Source organism: Rhinolophus sinicus, chromosome 5 (assembly GCF_057876585.1).
Source record: "Rhinolophus sinicus isolate RSI-liver-muscle chromosome 5, RSI-T2T, whole genome shotgun sequence".
Lineage (NCBI taxonomy): Eukaryota > Metazoa > Chordata > Mammalia > Chiroptera > Rhinolophidae > Rhinolophus > Rhinolophus sinicus.
In genome coordinates, this window is record NC_142505.1 from 780,840 (window position 1) to 798,009 (window position 17,170).

General features: G+C 52.9%; 2 protein-coding genes across 13 annotated transcripts in view; one reads left to right on the forward strand and one right to left on the reverse strand.

The window, feature by feature from the left end:
• Positions 1-4,155, reverse strand: part of CNTN3 (contactin 3) — a 185,998-nt gene extending 181,843 nt beyond the window's left edge. For 3 of the 4 annotated variants that reach the window (XM_088798086.1, XM_088798084.1, XM_074312196.2), the window contains exon 1: positions 4,026-4,155. The gene's annotated coding sequence lies outside the window, so the exon portion shown is untranslated. The remainder of the gene's footprint in view (positions 1-4,025) is intronic. The other variant, XM_074312197.2, reaches the window with a different exon arrangement.
• Positions 2,528-17,170, forward strand: part of LOC141567141 (uncharacterized) — a 178,436-nt gene continuing 163,793 nt past the window's right edge. For all 9 annotated transcript variants that reach the window (XM_088798097.1, XM_088798098.1, XM_088798089.1 and 6 more), the window contains exon 1: positions 2,528-4,454. In XM_088798097.1, the coding sequence (XP_088654223.1) occupies positions 3,866-4,454 (589 nt within the window). In that variant the 5' untranslated portion in view covers positions 2,528-3,865. The remainder of the gene's footprint in view (positions 4,455-17,170) is intronic.

A 17,170-nucleotide genomic window follows, 5' to 3' on the forward strand; every position in this document is an offset into this window, starting at 1 on the left:
AAACCAGACGTGGTAACTGCTCAGGAGAGGCTGACAGAGGGTGGAGGAGGAATGGGGGAAGAAAGCCAGGGCCCAGTAAGTAAGTGCCGCAGGGACACGCACAGAAAGGGCCGCACACAAGAGCCCTCACTTAGAGGACCCCAGGGAAATGAGGGCTCTGTCTCAGTCCCAGGATATTTAAACTGAAAGAGCCGGCAGGGGGAGCAGCAGCCAAACTGTGTGTGTGTGTGTGAGCGCACACCTATGCACACGCACGTGTGTGAGCGCGCACCTATGCACACAGACGTGTGTGAGCGCAAACACCTATGCACACACACGTGCACTTCTGGACGGAGAGGCTGGAGGGGGCTCTCAGGCAAAGGGTCGGAATGGGCCCCAAGGCAGGAAAGAGGCCACCAGCCCACAGACAGCAAGGGGAGCCCAGGAGGCCCTGCTCCCCAGGGCAGGGCATGAGCCAGTGTGGAGGGAGGGCCGAGGCTAAACCTGCCCGCTGGGTAGGTAATGTTTCCAATTCTGAAAGCAACACACGGCCTTTCGGCGCTTTGAGGAGTGGAGCACTAATTCAACGCACATGAAAATACCGCCCCGAGGGCCATGCAGAGTGATGGGGAGGAAAGCAGAGAGGGGGCAGGGGCCAGTGCCGTGGTCCCAGGAGGGAAGAGGTGACCCGGAGAAGATCGGGGAGAGGACATGGAGGGCAGTGGGCCAGTCTGGGCAACATTTCAGAGTGAGAAGCACAGCCCACGGGAGGTCCGAGTCGCGCTGTTCCTAAGATCACAGGATCTGAGGAACTGCAGTCGGCCCGACTCCTTCATCCAAGTCAGAAAGCATCTTGGCAGGCTCGTGCCCCAGCAGGATCATCGAAGCTGGTTTTGCACTACAGATCTCGTCTCCTCACAATGGGAAGGTAACCCAAGTCAAGTGACTGAGGACAAGAAAGGGGCCCGGTGTGTCCCCTGTTTTACAATACAGAAAATGTGCAATCTGAGCTATGCAGGCAGCTCTGAGCGCCCTGGGGTCGCTGTGACATATGTAACCTACTCCTTAAGGCGCCAGTGTCTGCAGTGAGGAATATGCCCAATTACTTATCCTACTTAATAAAACAGTCATTTTTTTCTCACTTCTTGCAAGGCAGCTTCTTGCACAGTAAAGATTCTACAAATATTTACATTCCAAGTAGCGGTGCTGTTTGAGATGCTATAACGTTCTGCCAGCACTTCTCTTACAAGCCCTTATTTCTTGTTTATAACATGTACATAAAAGGGGAGAAATAAAAAGGACTATGGATTGAAACTTGGCGTACAGTGGCAACCAGGGAGTGCATTTCTCCTGCAGCAAATTTTCAAAAGAAATGTTTCACTGAGTGTGGGAGAGAAATGGAGTGGGCATGGGGTGGGGCTCAGAGGGGGGTGAGGACTGAAACCAAAACCCAGCTAGCACCCTTGATCCATTTCTGAAATTTGTATTCAAATTAGATCTGAAAGGGAGATCAGTTACCGCTGAATTCCAAAGAAATCTGCTGTCTTAAACTATTCTGTGGCCCCACATTCTAATCACTGGCAAAGATCTTTGCACACAGGAGGTTATCGAATGCACCGCGTATAAGGAAGGAAACAGTCCACCAGCATCGAGCGAGGCACCAGTGCCTGTGAAAGCCACGGGAGCGTCTCAGACATGATCACCTTCAAAGAGACAAAGAACTCCCTGAGACCAGAAGGCTTAGGGGTAGGCTGGCGGAGACGACTGAACCAGAGAGGGCAAGCAAACATGCACAGCATCAGGCAATCCTCCTGCCACCTGATCATCTCCCAATGCACAGAATTAACATACTAGTAACTCACGAAAAGCTGCTAGGAAAACACAGGGCATCGCCACCGTTGGCCACAGTGTAGTGACACACGCATCTGGCAGTTTGAAAGGGGCAGTTACATCTCTACGCTATTTTAGCACAAGCCCTAGGAGTCAATGAGCACTTCAAGTGGGACCCTTAAATTACGCAGGAAAAATAAAGCTGGGAGATGTGACCTGAACGTGGAAGGAGTTAGGAACTTATAAAAGAGAAAGACACATATTTTGCTCGCAGAGCACAGAGGCTATTAGCCTGTAATAACCAGGCATATATGAAATGTGGCAGTGATAAAACTGAGCATAAATCAGCCATGCAAAGGCGGCAGCTTGCGGCCCACAGCTAGCCTGCGCTGTGCTGGAACCACTCAGCCCTGTGGGCCTATTAAAGATTGGGGGGCCGTTTTCAGGAACACTCGGGCTATGTGGCTCGGCCATGAAGGCTGTTCAAAGTTAGACTTCTCCTGGAGAAACGAACTTGCAGCCTCCACGGGCTCAGGCTGACATCCATGGTATCCGGGCAGCAAGGGGGATGTGGGGCTGAATGTGACTGAGGCAGCGCTGCTCGAATCCATTACCCTGCCAATCACTCAGCCTCTCGTGTCTCGGTCAGACCATCTTCAGACAGGAGGGCACACACATGCATTCAACCTTGCCGTTCAGCGAAAAGCAAGTGCAGCACTGTGCTACTTCCCTGGTGGGTACTGGTCCATTCCGGTCCTCAGACCACACCTTGACACTCACCTGACTTCCAGCCAGCATCCAAACACCAGCCATCCTTGAAGGCTCTATTTTTGTAATGTGCAAGCCAGCGCTTTCCATTAGGGAGGCTGAACCACGTCAGACGTCTTTTATGAACAACGAGAAAAGAACCTGCCCCACTGCAACCGGTGACTGGCACATATTAGGCATTTTACAAACGCTGCCCAAAGGGTTATGAACATTAACCTGCAACTTCCTCCCTCGCCGATGACCATGACCCACCAAGGGTTAAAATCACAAACTCAGATGCCAGGTTCTAGCGGCCAAAGCTGCTACTGTTACTAAACAGAGTAGCAAAGCAAAAGCAACACATTTGACTGCGATATTGAGACATAATAGCTCTTTCAAAGGCAATTACTCCTGCTTTCAATCTCTCAAGTGGTCTGAGTCCTTGTTCTGATTAATTCCTGTTTTTAATCTATTTACAGATCAGGATTCTTTGCCAGCCAGTGCGATATTCATCTCTGTGGGGGCAGACAGAAAGCACAGCGCCTACAGCCTCCCTGTCTTTTTTTGTATTCTTGCTTAATCATTTTAAATTATTTCTGGATTTACCCACTCGCTGGGGTTTCTGACCTCCCTCCGGCACATCAGATGCCTCCCGCCAGCCTTTCTGCTGCTCTGCTTTCCCACATCTGCTGTAAGATGACCAGACTGGCCACCCCTTCCCCAGGGCTCGGAAGGGAGACTGGCTCTCCTCGCCGGAGCGGGCACCGTTTGTTATTAAATCATGGCTATGGGCGCATCTCCGCGGTGCAAATCGATAAGCAAATGCGATACCGGGAAGGACACGGGGCTGGCGCACATGCGGAGCTTCGCGCACGCGGAGCCTAGAGGCTTCCGTTCGTTTTGAGCAAGCACAGCCGGTCCTGGCGGTGCTGTGGCCGCGGAGCCTGGCCGGCACCGACTGGGGCTCTGCGGGGCTCCGCAGAGAAGGCAAGAAGCAGCCGAGACCCGGGTCCGAGCTCCAGCAACCCGGACCCCAGCCCGTCAGAGAAAACCTGGCAAATAAACGCGACATGGATGAAAGTGCAAACAAGACGCGGCTCGGAAAACTTGATCTCTGACGATGCGTCTTCCCTCCCCCTGGCTTCCCCGGCACCAGGAGGGGCCCCCGCAGACAGCCGTCGCACGCCGCCCGACCAGGGACCAGCATTCTCCCTCTGCACCCGAGGGTTCTCAACTAGTATTTTTCTCCAACTTTCCCGGGCAGCCGCCGCGCTGATTGCCCGCCGGAGGGACCCGCCGGCATCTTTCCATGCGGGAGCGGGTACGGGTCTCCCACCCGAAACTGCCCGCGCGGGGACGGATGCAAGCCCGCCGGATGAGCCCGTGCAGCATCCGCAAACTCTGGAGCCAGGGACGTGAAGCCGGTGCACCAAGTCACCGTGGCGGCCGAGAAGGGGCGCCCGACCTACCTGGTCCCGCAGCTCGCAGAGCCGCCCGGTGCGCGCCGTCCCAGCCGACGCGCGCCCGGTCGTGTGGCGGCGGCCGCCGCGCTGCTGCTGCCTGTGCCTCCGCGGTTCCGCGCGGCCCGGGGGAGGGACGACCGGCAGGAGGGGCGGGCACGCGGCGGCGCAGCCAACCGGGCCCCGCGCCCACGCCCGCGCCCCGCCCCGCGCGCCCCGCGGGACCCCGCCCCCAGCGCCCCGCCCCTCGCGCCGTGCCCCGCGGACTCCGCCCACGCCGCGCCCACGCCCAGCTGGATCCGCGTGGGGCAAACTCTGGGCTCCCTCCTGCGTCCGGCTCTGCGAGGCCGCGGGCTGCAGCGCGGGGAGGCGGCGGGCACCGCGTCGCCGCTGGGGGCCGCCTGCGCGCACAGCTGGCCGGGGAGCGCGGGGTTAAAGGTAGGAATTGCACCCAGCTGCGTGCTCCCGGTGCGCGGACTGCAGTGTTAGCTGGAAAGTGGGTAGTGAATTCTTAAAGGTGCGCTGCGCGTTTGAAGTGAGTTACTTCTGGGTTTCTCCGCAGAGCAACCCTGAATCTGTGACTGTGCCCTGACTTACTAAGGAGGAAATTAATTTGCCTCAGGCTTTAAGGAGTCAGACACCAGAGTGATCACAATTGACCTCTTCCTACAAGGACAGCAGAGGTTGGTCTTCTCACCTTGGTGTCCTAAACACCTCGGGCCGGGACACTGGCTGGTTGGAGAACCCCGACTTGAATGAAAGTCTGTGCAGGTCCTCAGGCCTTGCTTTGAACAGCCAGGTACTAAGGGTACCTGTGCCGAGATTGTTCCTGCAGCTTTACTGTAACACACCACCTGTCCAGCATTAACAGACGAGCTAATTTAAAAGTCCTGGAGGCATATACTGGAATCTAAGGCAGCTGCTACGGAGACCCCACATGGACTGGTACTGGCCTGAGCTGATCTTCAGAAGGTTTCATTAGGAGGAGGACGTTGGTTCAGGAAGAGTACAGTTGTTGTGCTTTATATACCTGTGCGTGCATATTTATGCATTCACAATTTGTAGAAAGATGTCCCAGGATACTGACAGTAGTCCTAGTGAGTAAAACTGAAGCTGGGGATGAATTTCATAATTCTTTGACATTGTTTTGGTCCACAAAACCTGACTGCCAACAATCGAATGCCAACAGGAGTCCCCAATTGGGGGCAGTGCAGTAAAAGAAACTTTACTCAGGTGAACAGTTTGCAAACCAGGGAGACACAGCCTCTGGAGAAAACCCAAGGTATCAGTCCCTGCAGCAAAGGGGGAGGCCTCTTGCTGCCCTGGTCATTAATTGCTCTGTTTCTATGCAAATGAGAACCAAATTTGCAGTTTGATTGGTTGAAATTTCATTGTCTTCTCTGTTGGAATCACACATTCTAATTGGTTGTGGTACAGCTACTGTGATTGATCCTAAAGATGCAAATAAAAATATAGCTGCTCAGCCCATTGGTTGAACTCAGGTACTGGAACCCCTTTATAAGGTCCGGCTTTTTGGGCAGGAGTCTAGTCTGTGGCTTTTCCCTGCAGTGCAGCCCGTGTGAGAGGCCTGCCAGCATCGCAACTACTCTCTGCTCTGGAATTTGCACCCAGGTAACCAGGAGTCATTTTTGGCAGGTACATTCCTTCTCGGGGACCAACATTTTCAAAATGTGTCTGGTTTATGGTAAAGGTCTGGCCATGTTTGTTTAATTAGACAAACTAGAGCTCCAGCTGGAGCCCTCTCTCCTCTCATTGCTCCTGTTGTCAGGACATAGCCCCTCACCCAGAGCGGGGGACCTGAAAGGGCTTTGAGGGGAAGTGGCTGTTGGGCCCACCCCTTCCCCTGCTCGCTCATACCCCCCACTGCGTGTTCCTGTGTAGTCCGCTAGACAGGTGGAACCCAGGTCAGAAGCACGGCCGTCCTCTGTGGGCAGGGAGGGCCTGCTGTGAAGGCCTGAGCGGGGGACCCCAGAGCAGGGGACCCCAGAGCAGGGGACCCCAGAGCAGGGGACCTCAGAGCTGGGCCAGCAGGAAAGCTCTCCCTCCCCCAGCACAGGGCAGAGCGGTATCGAATGTTCCCCACTTTGTCCTCTCACTCACTTTATCAGGAAACTTCTTCCTTGTAAGAGTAATGGCTGGATCGAAAAAAGCTGGGGTGATTGAGGTTTTTAGAAGGCGGAAGGCAAGGGCAGATCGAGCTCCCTACTGTAAATGAAAATAATGTGCTTTTCCCGTCAGAATTACATTGCAGTAATTTGGGTTCCTTAAGGTCTCTCTACTTAGCAGAACTGGTACAGAAAGGGCCTCTATGGTCGCGTCCCTTGTTCTTGGTCACTGTAAATAATCCTTTTCTTGCAAGGGGAATGACGTGGCACCAGCCCCCTGGGAGGGACAGGGTGCTTTTGTGGGTAGAACTGGTGTGTTCTGGAAGGAACTGAGAAACCTACATGCATACTGTGCTCGAGCCGTGCCCCAGCAGGTGCAGGTCCTGCCCTGCACACACCTGTCACAGGAGTGTCTTACTAGGCTCAGGGTGCGGTCCTAGCATGCTTTCCTCCTAGGACCTACCTCCACACTTGCATGATGGGAAGGAAACCAGCATTTTCATCAAGGAGGGGAGCTGGTCTGGGCAGCAACATGGCAGAGGCAGACAGGAGAGAAGGCTCTGCATTAGAGAGAAATCTAAACCTGAACCCTCACCGCCCCCTCCAAATAGTCGTTTCCAAACTCGGGGTACATTATGTGTGCCGCTGAAAGCTGCTTAGCGCTGGAAAGGAGCTGGATGGACTTTGGAGTCTGTGGTTGCAGGAAAGGGGGGGGGGGCATCAGAATGTGTAGGAACAATGGTGAACAGTTAGTGCAAGCCACGGTTTTAGGCTCGAACAGGTAAGAGCTGTATAATACATGTACATAGAGAGATAGGCAGCATTTTATTTCCTCCCTTTTCTCAAAATGTAAAGCATAATGTGAGTCAGCTGAGAACCTGATATTTACTAAAAGTTGATACACAAGAGCAGGTTTAAATAAAATTCCCTTCCAATTTCTGGGCCGGAAGCCCAGGAAATTAAAAAAAAATAAAAAAATTAAAGGCACATGTGGGTCTGCTCAGTGTGGATGCCGGATGGAGTTTTTATTGAATTTGGCCTCAACTGATGGCAGCATTATAAGCAATTCTGCTTAAGGTTCAGCAGCCATTTCGATGGCAACTCTATTTTTTTCCCAGGGTATTTTAACTAAGAATAATAACTTCCTTTTTATATAGCACTGTTCATATGAAAGCACTTTCAAGTGTGACATCACCTTCCCGTTATTAAGATGCCCCATGTGTGTAGGAATATGGAAGCCATTTCATGCCATCGACACCACATAACATTATCTGTTTGCCTGTTTATTCTGTAGCTGAGGGAAATGAAGGAAAATGTGTGGTAAACCCACAGATGGATATTCTTGGGTAAAAGTGTAAATGGGAATGTAGCCCAGTTACTAAGTTACACACACTGTTTCTGTAGGAAGGGGTGTGCAGTCTTTTAGGGTCCATGGGTGGCAAGTTGCGTTCCTGGCCCAGAGCTCTAGCTCACGTCTGGATGCGAGAGTGTGTTGTGCTGCTTCCAGAATTCTCATCCTCACGCCGGGCTGGGTAGTTCTGATGGTTCTTTGACTCACACTGACGAGTAACAGTAAGTTTTCAGCATCCAAATGGGAACGCGCATTGAATGTTCTCATTGGAGCAAGTTCCTCCCTGTTCTGGTGAGAGCGTCACACGGGAGGATTCTGGGAACACGGATGAGGGCTGGTGCCGAGCGTGGCCTTGCCTCAGGGTGCGAAGTTCACAGAGCTCAGTCAGGTCTCCGCGTCTATTTCCGCCTCGGGACGCGCTCGCCCAGCTTCCTGTCTACACTGCTCTGCTGTCGTCCTCTCTGCTTCACAGGACGTACCCCTATGGGACATTTTTTAACCTGTGTGTCTTACTGCCAGAAAAGTGACCTCCTCTGTTTGGAAGCTCTCTCTTCCAAGATGACACAGCTGTGAGTAGCCAGGCCTGGCCTGGAGGCCGGGGGTCGAATGCCAGACTCTCTGCTCTGTGTACATCCCCGTGAGCTTACGTGGCTTTTGTCACCCGCCTACTCCAGCATCTCTGAAACCATAATGTATATGCAGCTGGGGGTCTGGAGAAAATGCAGGCTGTGATTCGGCAGGTGTGGGCTGAGGCCTGACACCTGCATTTGCACCGAGCTCCCTGGCGATGCCACTGCTGCTGTTCCCACAGCGAACCCACAGCGAGCTATTTGTGTAAGCCAGCTGGGACACCCCAAACTTGAGGGACACAGTGAACAGAAGTTAAACACAGTGTTGAAATTACTTAAATTGTTAGGGGCTCATCGAATTAAACCTAGAATTATTCCCTCTAGGCTTACAGCGATGAGCCCGGCGTACAGCTCAGTCACTTTTAATTTCCCATACAGAAGAGGGAACAAGGCACAGACAGGTGTGCACCTTTCTCCAGCTCACTGGTGATCGAGCTGAGACAGCGGCCCCCTGACACCTGGCCTCTTCTCTGGATCAGAAGCGCTGGCTCCTCTGGACCAGTTTTCTAAGGGTAGGCTTCATGGAGAGTTGAGATGGCAACAGCCTGACAAGGTGGAGCGGTTTGGGAGGAAGGTGCGGCAGGTGCAGTGAGTGACTGCACTTGGTAAGGATGAGGGGCCACCTGGGGAAGAAATGAGGCTGCTTAGTTCACAGCTCTTCAGTGGAAAACCGATTCCATGCACGCGAAGGATGGCTGTGTGTACAGACTAATGTATGTAACTGTACGCAAGCAGTGTGTGCTTCCAGTTTAGTAACTATTTGTGTTCTTTTCTCTTCCCAACATTAATGGGCTAACACAGGGGAATTTGGAAGTAAAAAAACAAAAACTTATTGAACTGAGGATGGCTAATATTAGCTGAGAAAGTACCTGGGACGAAGTGTCAAGGACGAAAGCTGTGATCGTTGTAGCAGCTCTGGCTGCTGTAACACGCGACCATAGCCGGTGCCATAGCAGCAGACCTGGGTTTCTCATCGTTCCAGAGGCTGGCGTCTGAGATCGGGCTGCCGCCTGGTTGGGTTCTGGGCAGGAGCCTCTTCCTGGCGTGTAGACCCCCTCGTCCTACGTGCCTGATCCTCACGTGGCCCCTGCTCGGGCATTCATCCATCAGACGGGTTACTGACCCACTCACCTCCACATCCCGTCGCACCAGGGTTAGGGTTTCAGCATAGGAATTAAGGGGGGTGGGGAACACACATTCAGTCTGTAAGATTGATACAGCGCTAAGTAAAACAGTCTGCTAGATACCGTGTTTCCCCAAAAATAAGACTGGGTCTTATACCGTATTTCCTCGAAAATAAGACCAGGTCTTATATTAATTTTTGCTCCAAAAGATGCATTAGGGCGTATTTTCAGGGGATGTCTTATTTTTTCATGTACAACAATCTACGTTTATTCAAATACAGTGATGCCATCTTCTTCTGGAACGTCGTCATAACGTACTAAATGCATCCGTCTGGCTGACGACCTTAACTAGAGCTTATTTTCAGGGTAGGTCTTATTTTCAGGGGAACACGGTAAAAAACATTGCATACAAGACAGGAGACACACAATGAAAAGGAGTTTACGCTGATTGAGTTGCTGTCATCAGATCTAACGACCCTACTAGGAAGTATGACAAACAGTATTTGACAACACTTGCAGGCATCTGTACTCACCAGGTCTTTTAAACTCTGGAAAGGTCAAAGTAAGCAATAGTTCACATTTCAGCCAGCTCACCCCATTCAGAGGCTTTTTCTTTGCTAAGCTAATGCTGTGTTGATATGAGAAGGCGCAGACCCGGAGCAGCACTGCAGGTGCGGCACTTCTGTCCCAACCGGGGAGCAGCTCTCCACGGCTACTAGACCTGCACACAGAAGAGACCTGTCGCCACCATTTGCTAGTAACTGAGCAGCTCCTGGGGAACGACTGAGTCCCAAACCTTGTCCCAGCAAAGCCCATGCGCGAGGAACCCTTTCCTTCCTCCAGTGGTTGGTGGAGAAGCAGCTGATTTCTAAGGTTCCTGTGTCCATATCCCCAGCTGTCGCTCAGCCCTGCACACAGCACACATTGCAATTTCATCCAATTCACATGAATCAAATGTAACTTTTCCAAAATCATTTTTCACTACATGAGATTCATTTTGATCACCTACTTTCTATTTTCAGTTTCCTTTTTGTTAAAACGATGAAGGGAAAAGAGATTTTTCTCATTGAAACACACACTTTATTATGCTAAAATACCTTTTGAGAAACCAATAGTGAGAATCCTTTGGTGGCCCCAAATCTGTGCTGCTCCTTGGACCCCCGGGGGGCGTAGACACCCAGGTGCCTGGCCTCCCCTCTCTGACTAGCGTGGGTCCCTGGGCCCCAGACCCAGGCGTCAGTGTTTTTTAACTGCCCATATGAGTCACCCATGCCTCTAAGTTTGAGGTACATTGTGCCGTGACTTGTGTCCCCCCCAAAAGGTGCCTGTGACTCTGACCTTGTTTGGAAACAGGGTCTTTGCAGATGTAAATAGTTACATGCAGGTGAGGTCTCTCAGGATCGGGATGGGCTGTAACCCAGTGGCTGGCATCCTTTTACGTGGAGGGGAATGGGGCACAGACGTCCAGAGGAGAGAGTGCCCTTGACGATAGACAGACAGACAGACGCAGAGGGAAGATGGCCGTGTGACATGGAAGCTAGGGGTGGCGTTGCACAGCTGCAAGCCAGGAGCCACCAGGGACGTCCGGGGCCCCCAGAAGTGAGAGGACCGGCATGCAGCCGATGCCTCCCTCTGAGCCCCTGGGACTGACTGCCCACACACTGACCTTGGATGTCTGGTCTCCTGAGCTGTGAGGGAATGAATTCATTGTTCTAAGCTGCTGACTAGTAACCTGTCACGGTAGCCGAGCCAACAAACACAGCATGTCTCAGCTGATCCAAGGGTGAGGCTGCTGGATGTGCGATTTCTCCTTTTTCCCTCTTTGGCCCAGTAGCTGAGTGGTGGGCAAGTCCTAAGTGAGTAGACGTTTGCAGTGACTGTGCCTGAGGAGATGCCGTCCCCATACCCACCGCTGCTGTGAGCCAGGCAGACAGACTCAGAGCTCGTATCCTGAGGAGACATTCCTTTGGGTTGATGCTGTTTTGGGGTTAGACTTTGCCATTGTAATTGCAAGCACTTGTTGCTGACACACTTCCCTCGTGGTCCGCAAGGTCATGGGTGGGGCACGTCGTCCCAACAGTCCCTTAACCAAGTCCAGCAGCTGCGGGAGAGGGTCAGTGTATTCAGAATGTGTAACGTTGGGAACAATGACAAAGAGGTGGCTTTTTCTTGAATCTTTTGGCCGAGATATGTGTCCAAGTGCATTTTCCCATAAAACCATCTCTTCCGTTGTTTCCTCGGTGGTTATGAAATGATCCTACAGTACAATTTTAAAGACAATATTAAGAGAAACTTTAGGTGACTCTTGAACACCTTCAGGCCATTATCACAAACGCCACAGTGACCAGACGCTAGCGTAACCATGGTTTGCAGGCGGGTGCGAACAGCTCAGGCGTCAGAGCTGACACGTAGCCTGTGAGACGACTCCTTAATCAACTGTGTGAATGTAGTTAATGAGACGACATTCTGGCTACAGCACAAGGGTGTTTGAAACTGTGAGTGTTACGTCCAGACACCCCCGTGACGGGAATTGGAACCACACAGGTGGGGGAGCCCAGGACAGTTTCCAAGGGGGGTGTCATTTGACGAGTAAACACAGGAGGGTCAGTGAGTCCCCTGAGTGGGAACACCGCAGGGGGAGACAGCCTGTGACTCTGCCATTGGCATTGCTGGCTCTAAGTATTTTCGCTACTTCTCTTTTGACCACTAGGCAGGGTTCTTTGGGGCCGTTGGTGGCTTTTCCATCCTCAGGATACTTGGCAGGGAGAGCTCACAGGAGTAAAAGGAACGGAAAGGACTGGGAAATTATTACTCAGCTGATCTGAGCAGAGCGCCCCTCGCAGGGAGCGCCCAGTCCTGTGCGCACAGCTGGCGGCCGCTGACGGAATCACAGCACCTTGTTCAAAACAGAAGGAAGCGGTCATGTAAGTAAGAATCACCGAAATCGTGAAACTTGCACCTCCTCGCTCCTAACGTGTGTTTTGTTCTCACGGAACAATGGAAATGCTGGGTGAGCTCCTGCAGCAGCGCTTGCTGGCTGCGATGACACACATGGGCCCTGCTGTGCTCCTGGCTCTGGGTTCTCAGGCTCGGAAGGGCCAGCAGGAAAAGGGGGGGGGGGCTGCCCGTGGCTCACTGTCCTGCCGTCCGAATTCTCACACTAACTGAGGGAACTGATGACAGAAAAGGACGCACTGGTGTTCCCAGGAGTGATGCTGTACCTCGGCTCTGTCTTCTCGAAGGAAAGAATACAGTCGCGAGACAGTTTGTGCAGCACAGAAAGCAAGACGTTTGTTAGTCAAAGTGCGTGCACTCTGGGGCGTGGACAGGCTTGGCCCCGGGGGGAGCAGCCCTCCTCACAGTGTGCGAGGGTTTCGTCTCCGTGGGTGGAATTGCCTGCCCACCCCCCTCTCCAGCCGGCACGTCCCCTCCTGCCTTCTTGCTCCCGAGGTTGTCTGAGCTCAGCACGTGGCCTGAGAAGCAGGGTGCACATTCTGATAAGCGGATGGTTTTTCTCTCTCTCTGGCAGTTTTCCTTTTTCTAAGGACCTATCTTGTTTTCTGTATCTTGCTGAGCAAGCAAGGTGTTTGTGCGCCAAGTGACAGCAGCTGCCAGGGGCCTCCTACCGGGGGCGAGGCCTCTCCTTACGCCCATTTGTACCTTTCCACCTACCCTGTCACTGGGGCTCTGGGGCCCACGGTATTTCTCCGAGTGCAGTTGCTCTCTTTTTCCCTGGAAGCAAAATTCCGATTCCGGCGGGAAACGTGGCCTCTCGGGTCACCCAACGTCTTGCTTTCTCAGGCAACCAGCTTTTGCGTGCAGTGTGGGGCTCGCTGAATTCTCCGGCTTGGTCTATGGGACTTCGAGGACACATCTGTGACAGGTGCCGCAGGAAGGTCCGGCCCGCAGGCCACACTCCTGTCCTCTGCTCAGCACAGGCCCCCTGTCCCTGGGTGTCACTTAGCAAACAAGTTCAGAGAGAAAATCATGAAGAGTTTTGAGACACCTGTAGCTTAGCCTTAAACCCAGAGCAGCACGACTGCCCAGGTCTCAGGCCGGGAAGCTGACCCCGTGTGGCTAGGCCGTGGTGAGCCTGTGATGACTATATCCGAATGTGACAGCCATTCCACTCATGTACGGTGTCCTGGATTTATAAGGAAGCTGGGGTGACACCTAAAGACACTCCATGTACTGGATTACGTGAGGTGTATTAAAAATTAGTGCTTTCATTCTTTAGCTGTTCTGTCTAAATTTTGCCTCAGTCAAGTTCATTCGTTCCTGGACGAAGTAGGTACAGGCAGTGTCCCTGAGTGTGTGGGCATGGCGGGCTGTGTCCTTCCTGTGGGTTTGCTGTTGGAAACGCCCCACAGGCCATATTCCGGATCCCGAAGCCACCTGAAGCCGTGGGCCGCAGTGTTTATCAGAGAACAACGTGATGTCACAAGCACACCCCACCCCCCGCCCGCACACGTCTGTATGCAGCTGGCTGTCACGCAAGCAGTGTTCTCATTTATCTTGGTGTCTTTTCCTTAGGTGGTTTCCTTTTAAACCACCTATTTAAAGGGGATGGTAGGGTTTGTATGCAGACGGCTCTGGGACTCATTGGTGACCCTTCGAAGCTAAATTTGCTTTTTGCCCTCTGTTCATCTACTTTTCCCACTGTTCTTTGTTAGGGGGTTCCCGCATTTAACAGTAAGCAGCCTGAGGCCACACGCTTTTCTAGGTTCTGACACCGTCAGGAGCGGCTTTGGTTGAAAACACCCCAACTCTGCCCTCCCGTGTCCCTGCACCTACCTCCCCAGAGGGCACATGCCCTGTAAGCCTCTTATCAAGGCTGCCAGGATCAGAGCCAATCAGAACAGAGAAGCCTCTGTACGTGTGCACAGCTCGCCAGGGATGTGGCTGCGACAAGCCCTGAACTGCCACCGGGAGCCCGTCCTGGCCTGAGACCGGCGATGCCACAGGAAAACCCCGGCGGCTTGTCTGTAAAACGCAGGCTAAGAGTGGTGTTATGAGAACGCTGCTTCAACTTAGAGATGCTTCTGTTACAGTCCGTGTAGCATCTACACCCCGGCCCTGGTTAAATGTAGATTTTTAAATATCAATGTCGTTTTAAGGACCTGTTTTCTGAAGCCTTTTTTTCTGCTTGGATGACTGGTGCTGAGCCCCAGTGGCTAAGACGCGTGCATTTTCTCTACATCTGTGTGCTAACGGGACTCGTGGGGAGGTAGGCGGTGGTTTTTAAACTGGTTTCTGGCTTGTGCTAGAACAGGTCATCCTGAAAACCGGAAAGCATGGGGTTCCACTGTCCTCAATTTGAGAATGATGTATTTGGGCTTACAACCTAGCACGGTAAGGCGTGTGGGCTGCACTGAGTCGGGAAGTATTCTGGACATTAAGTCTGGGAGAGTGGGGGCCGTGCCTCCTCCCTTGTCTCCTGCGCTGCTGGCCAGATGGATCTGCGGTGGCCTCCAGCCTCCAGCTCCTGCGTCGGTTTTACAGAGATGGGGCGTTTGGAGAGCACTTCTGAGTCTGCTGAAAGGGATTGGCTTGGCATTCGGAGCCCATGGCGTAGAAAGTGGAGACAGGCTGGACAGTGCGCCCGGCCCTCTGTGAGTGCACTCCTGGCCCCACTTGGCTTCCTGGCTTATCCCTGAGCCCGTCGCTGGCACCAGAGCAGGTGACGCTGTGATCAGCACCCTTGAGTCGTCGCCCAGCTGGGAACTGGTGTCCCCTCCCCCAAACCACATGTTCTGTGATGCGCCTTGGAAGGAAGGTCCTGTCCCCAAATGAGGAGGGTAGAGGCTGTGCAGGAAGTGACAGTGGGCACCCATCAGATGCCGGGCCTACATCCACTGTCTTCTCTACGCCCAACTCAGCGTGTTGTGGGGACCGCGCTGGTCTTATCAGCCACCATGGGGGCAACAGGGGTGATTCTGTGCCTAATTGGAGGCTGTTGAGTGTCAGTCACCACTCAGGGAGCACTGGTCCTTCCCAGGAGACTGCAGTGTGACACATACGCTGTCAGGACACCTTCCTACCAGCTCTCAGGCCACAACCTAGTCTGGAAACAGAGCCTTGGTCCCACAGGCAGCTGTGTCTGGAAAACCTGGGCGTCTGTTAGGGAAAAGGCTTAAGCTGGCCGCAGCACACTAGTTCTCTGAGATGTTTAATTATCTGTTCAACATAGGTGTAATCAGGTACTGAACACTGCAGAGCACAGATGGCAAGCTAATTGTCCCCACAAATGTGACGTCCCGTACCGGAAGCCCCTGCACCCCTCACTGCAGTGTGACGGTCCAGTGAGCACGTCTGCAGCCTCAGGTTGTGCACCCCATTGACCTGTCCGAGGCCGTTAAACATGAACTGCTAAGCAGCAACGGCCCAGTAGAAAACAGGATGCAAAGACACGCTCTTGATTTGGAAGGATCCTTGGCAGCGAGCTGGTGCCTGTTTCCCGCCTGGACACACGTTTGGGCTCCATCTGGTGTCACCTACCCCTGCTCCTCAGACTCCGGTGTGAGGACCAGTAGCATTCGCCCCCCGAGAGCTTATTCAAAGCACAGAACCGTGGGTCCCACCCCACAGGGCTTTGCACCACCTGAGTGCAGCGCCCGGCGGCTGTGGATTGGGGGCTGTGGGACTTGAGAGCCCGGCCATGGAGCTAGACTGCAGATCTGACCTCTCTGTGCCTCAGTTTCCTTCACTGTATCCTGGGTTGGTTGTGGTGCCGCCCCCCTGCCCCCATGACCTCTGTGAGGGTCACGGGAATTAATGCCTGCAAGTATTTACAAGCGTTTGGGCAGAGCGGTGTCTCAATCGCTGTGCATTCTTGTAATATAACAACTGTTACTATCACGTCGTTCTTGGAATCAGTCATGGGAACAGCCCACGGTCAGCTTTTCACCCCAAACCTATGCAAAGATGGAGAAACACCTTCTTTTCCTGATACTTTGAATCATTCATCATGAGCTGCTTTGCTCACCCAGCAGAGGTCATTTTGTTCATTCGGTCTATTTTTGATAATGATTGGGAATTTATTGTTCTGCTTTTCACGCGACGCACCTGTTAGAAGAGCTTGTATCGTCATCATTTATGTCCGGGGACGCTGGGTGGCTTTTGCTGCCTATCCCTGCATCGTCAGGGGCCACAGGGTGAGCTAAGCCCCCTTCGGCCACAGGGTTCCCCTCTCCTAATGCACGTGCTCCTGTCAGTCACACTGTTTCAGTGACTAGCGCCCCTTGGCCGTGTGCACGCTGCACGAGCACAGAGCAGACCTTAGAGGGCGGCTTCCGAAATCCTCTCATGGGATTTCACAGCACAGATTCCAGCCCAAACGGGGTCCTTCCCACACCTTCTCACCCTCCTGCCACAGCCCCAACCGTCCATCAGACCCAGACCTAACCCACCAAGGATTAACTGGGCCATTTAACCACTGTCTCCTGTTCACGAACACCTCAAGGAAGCCTCTGCATAGGATGGCCGAATTAGTTTGTTAAGTTTTGCACAGCCGGTGCTTTTGTGCGTTGATTTAATCAGCATTCGTTTGGTAAACATAAAACATTGAAAATACACCACAACTTTTACAACCTACTCTTGGCATTGAAAGCAAACGTACTGCCTGGAGGCCTCCCACATGGCCAGGCTGTGGCTGTCCACTCCAGACGTCTTTCGGGTGATGTCTCTTCACGAGACAGTTCCAGGGCTGCCTTCCTCTAAACCCCCATAGCAAGGTCTGAACTTGTCGCCGCACATTTGTTCCTTTCTGCTTTGAATTAGTCATTGTGGGAAAGCCCTAGATAGTAAACGTTTCAGCTCAGGGACCGTTTCTACCTCATCTCCACGATGTTTATATTTTGTGTGTTGAGCTTGTTCAATGCTTCCAGTGGGGACACAGTCACCTGGCGGCCAGGACCCGTGTTTA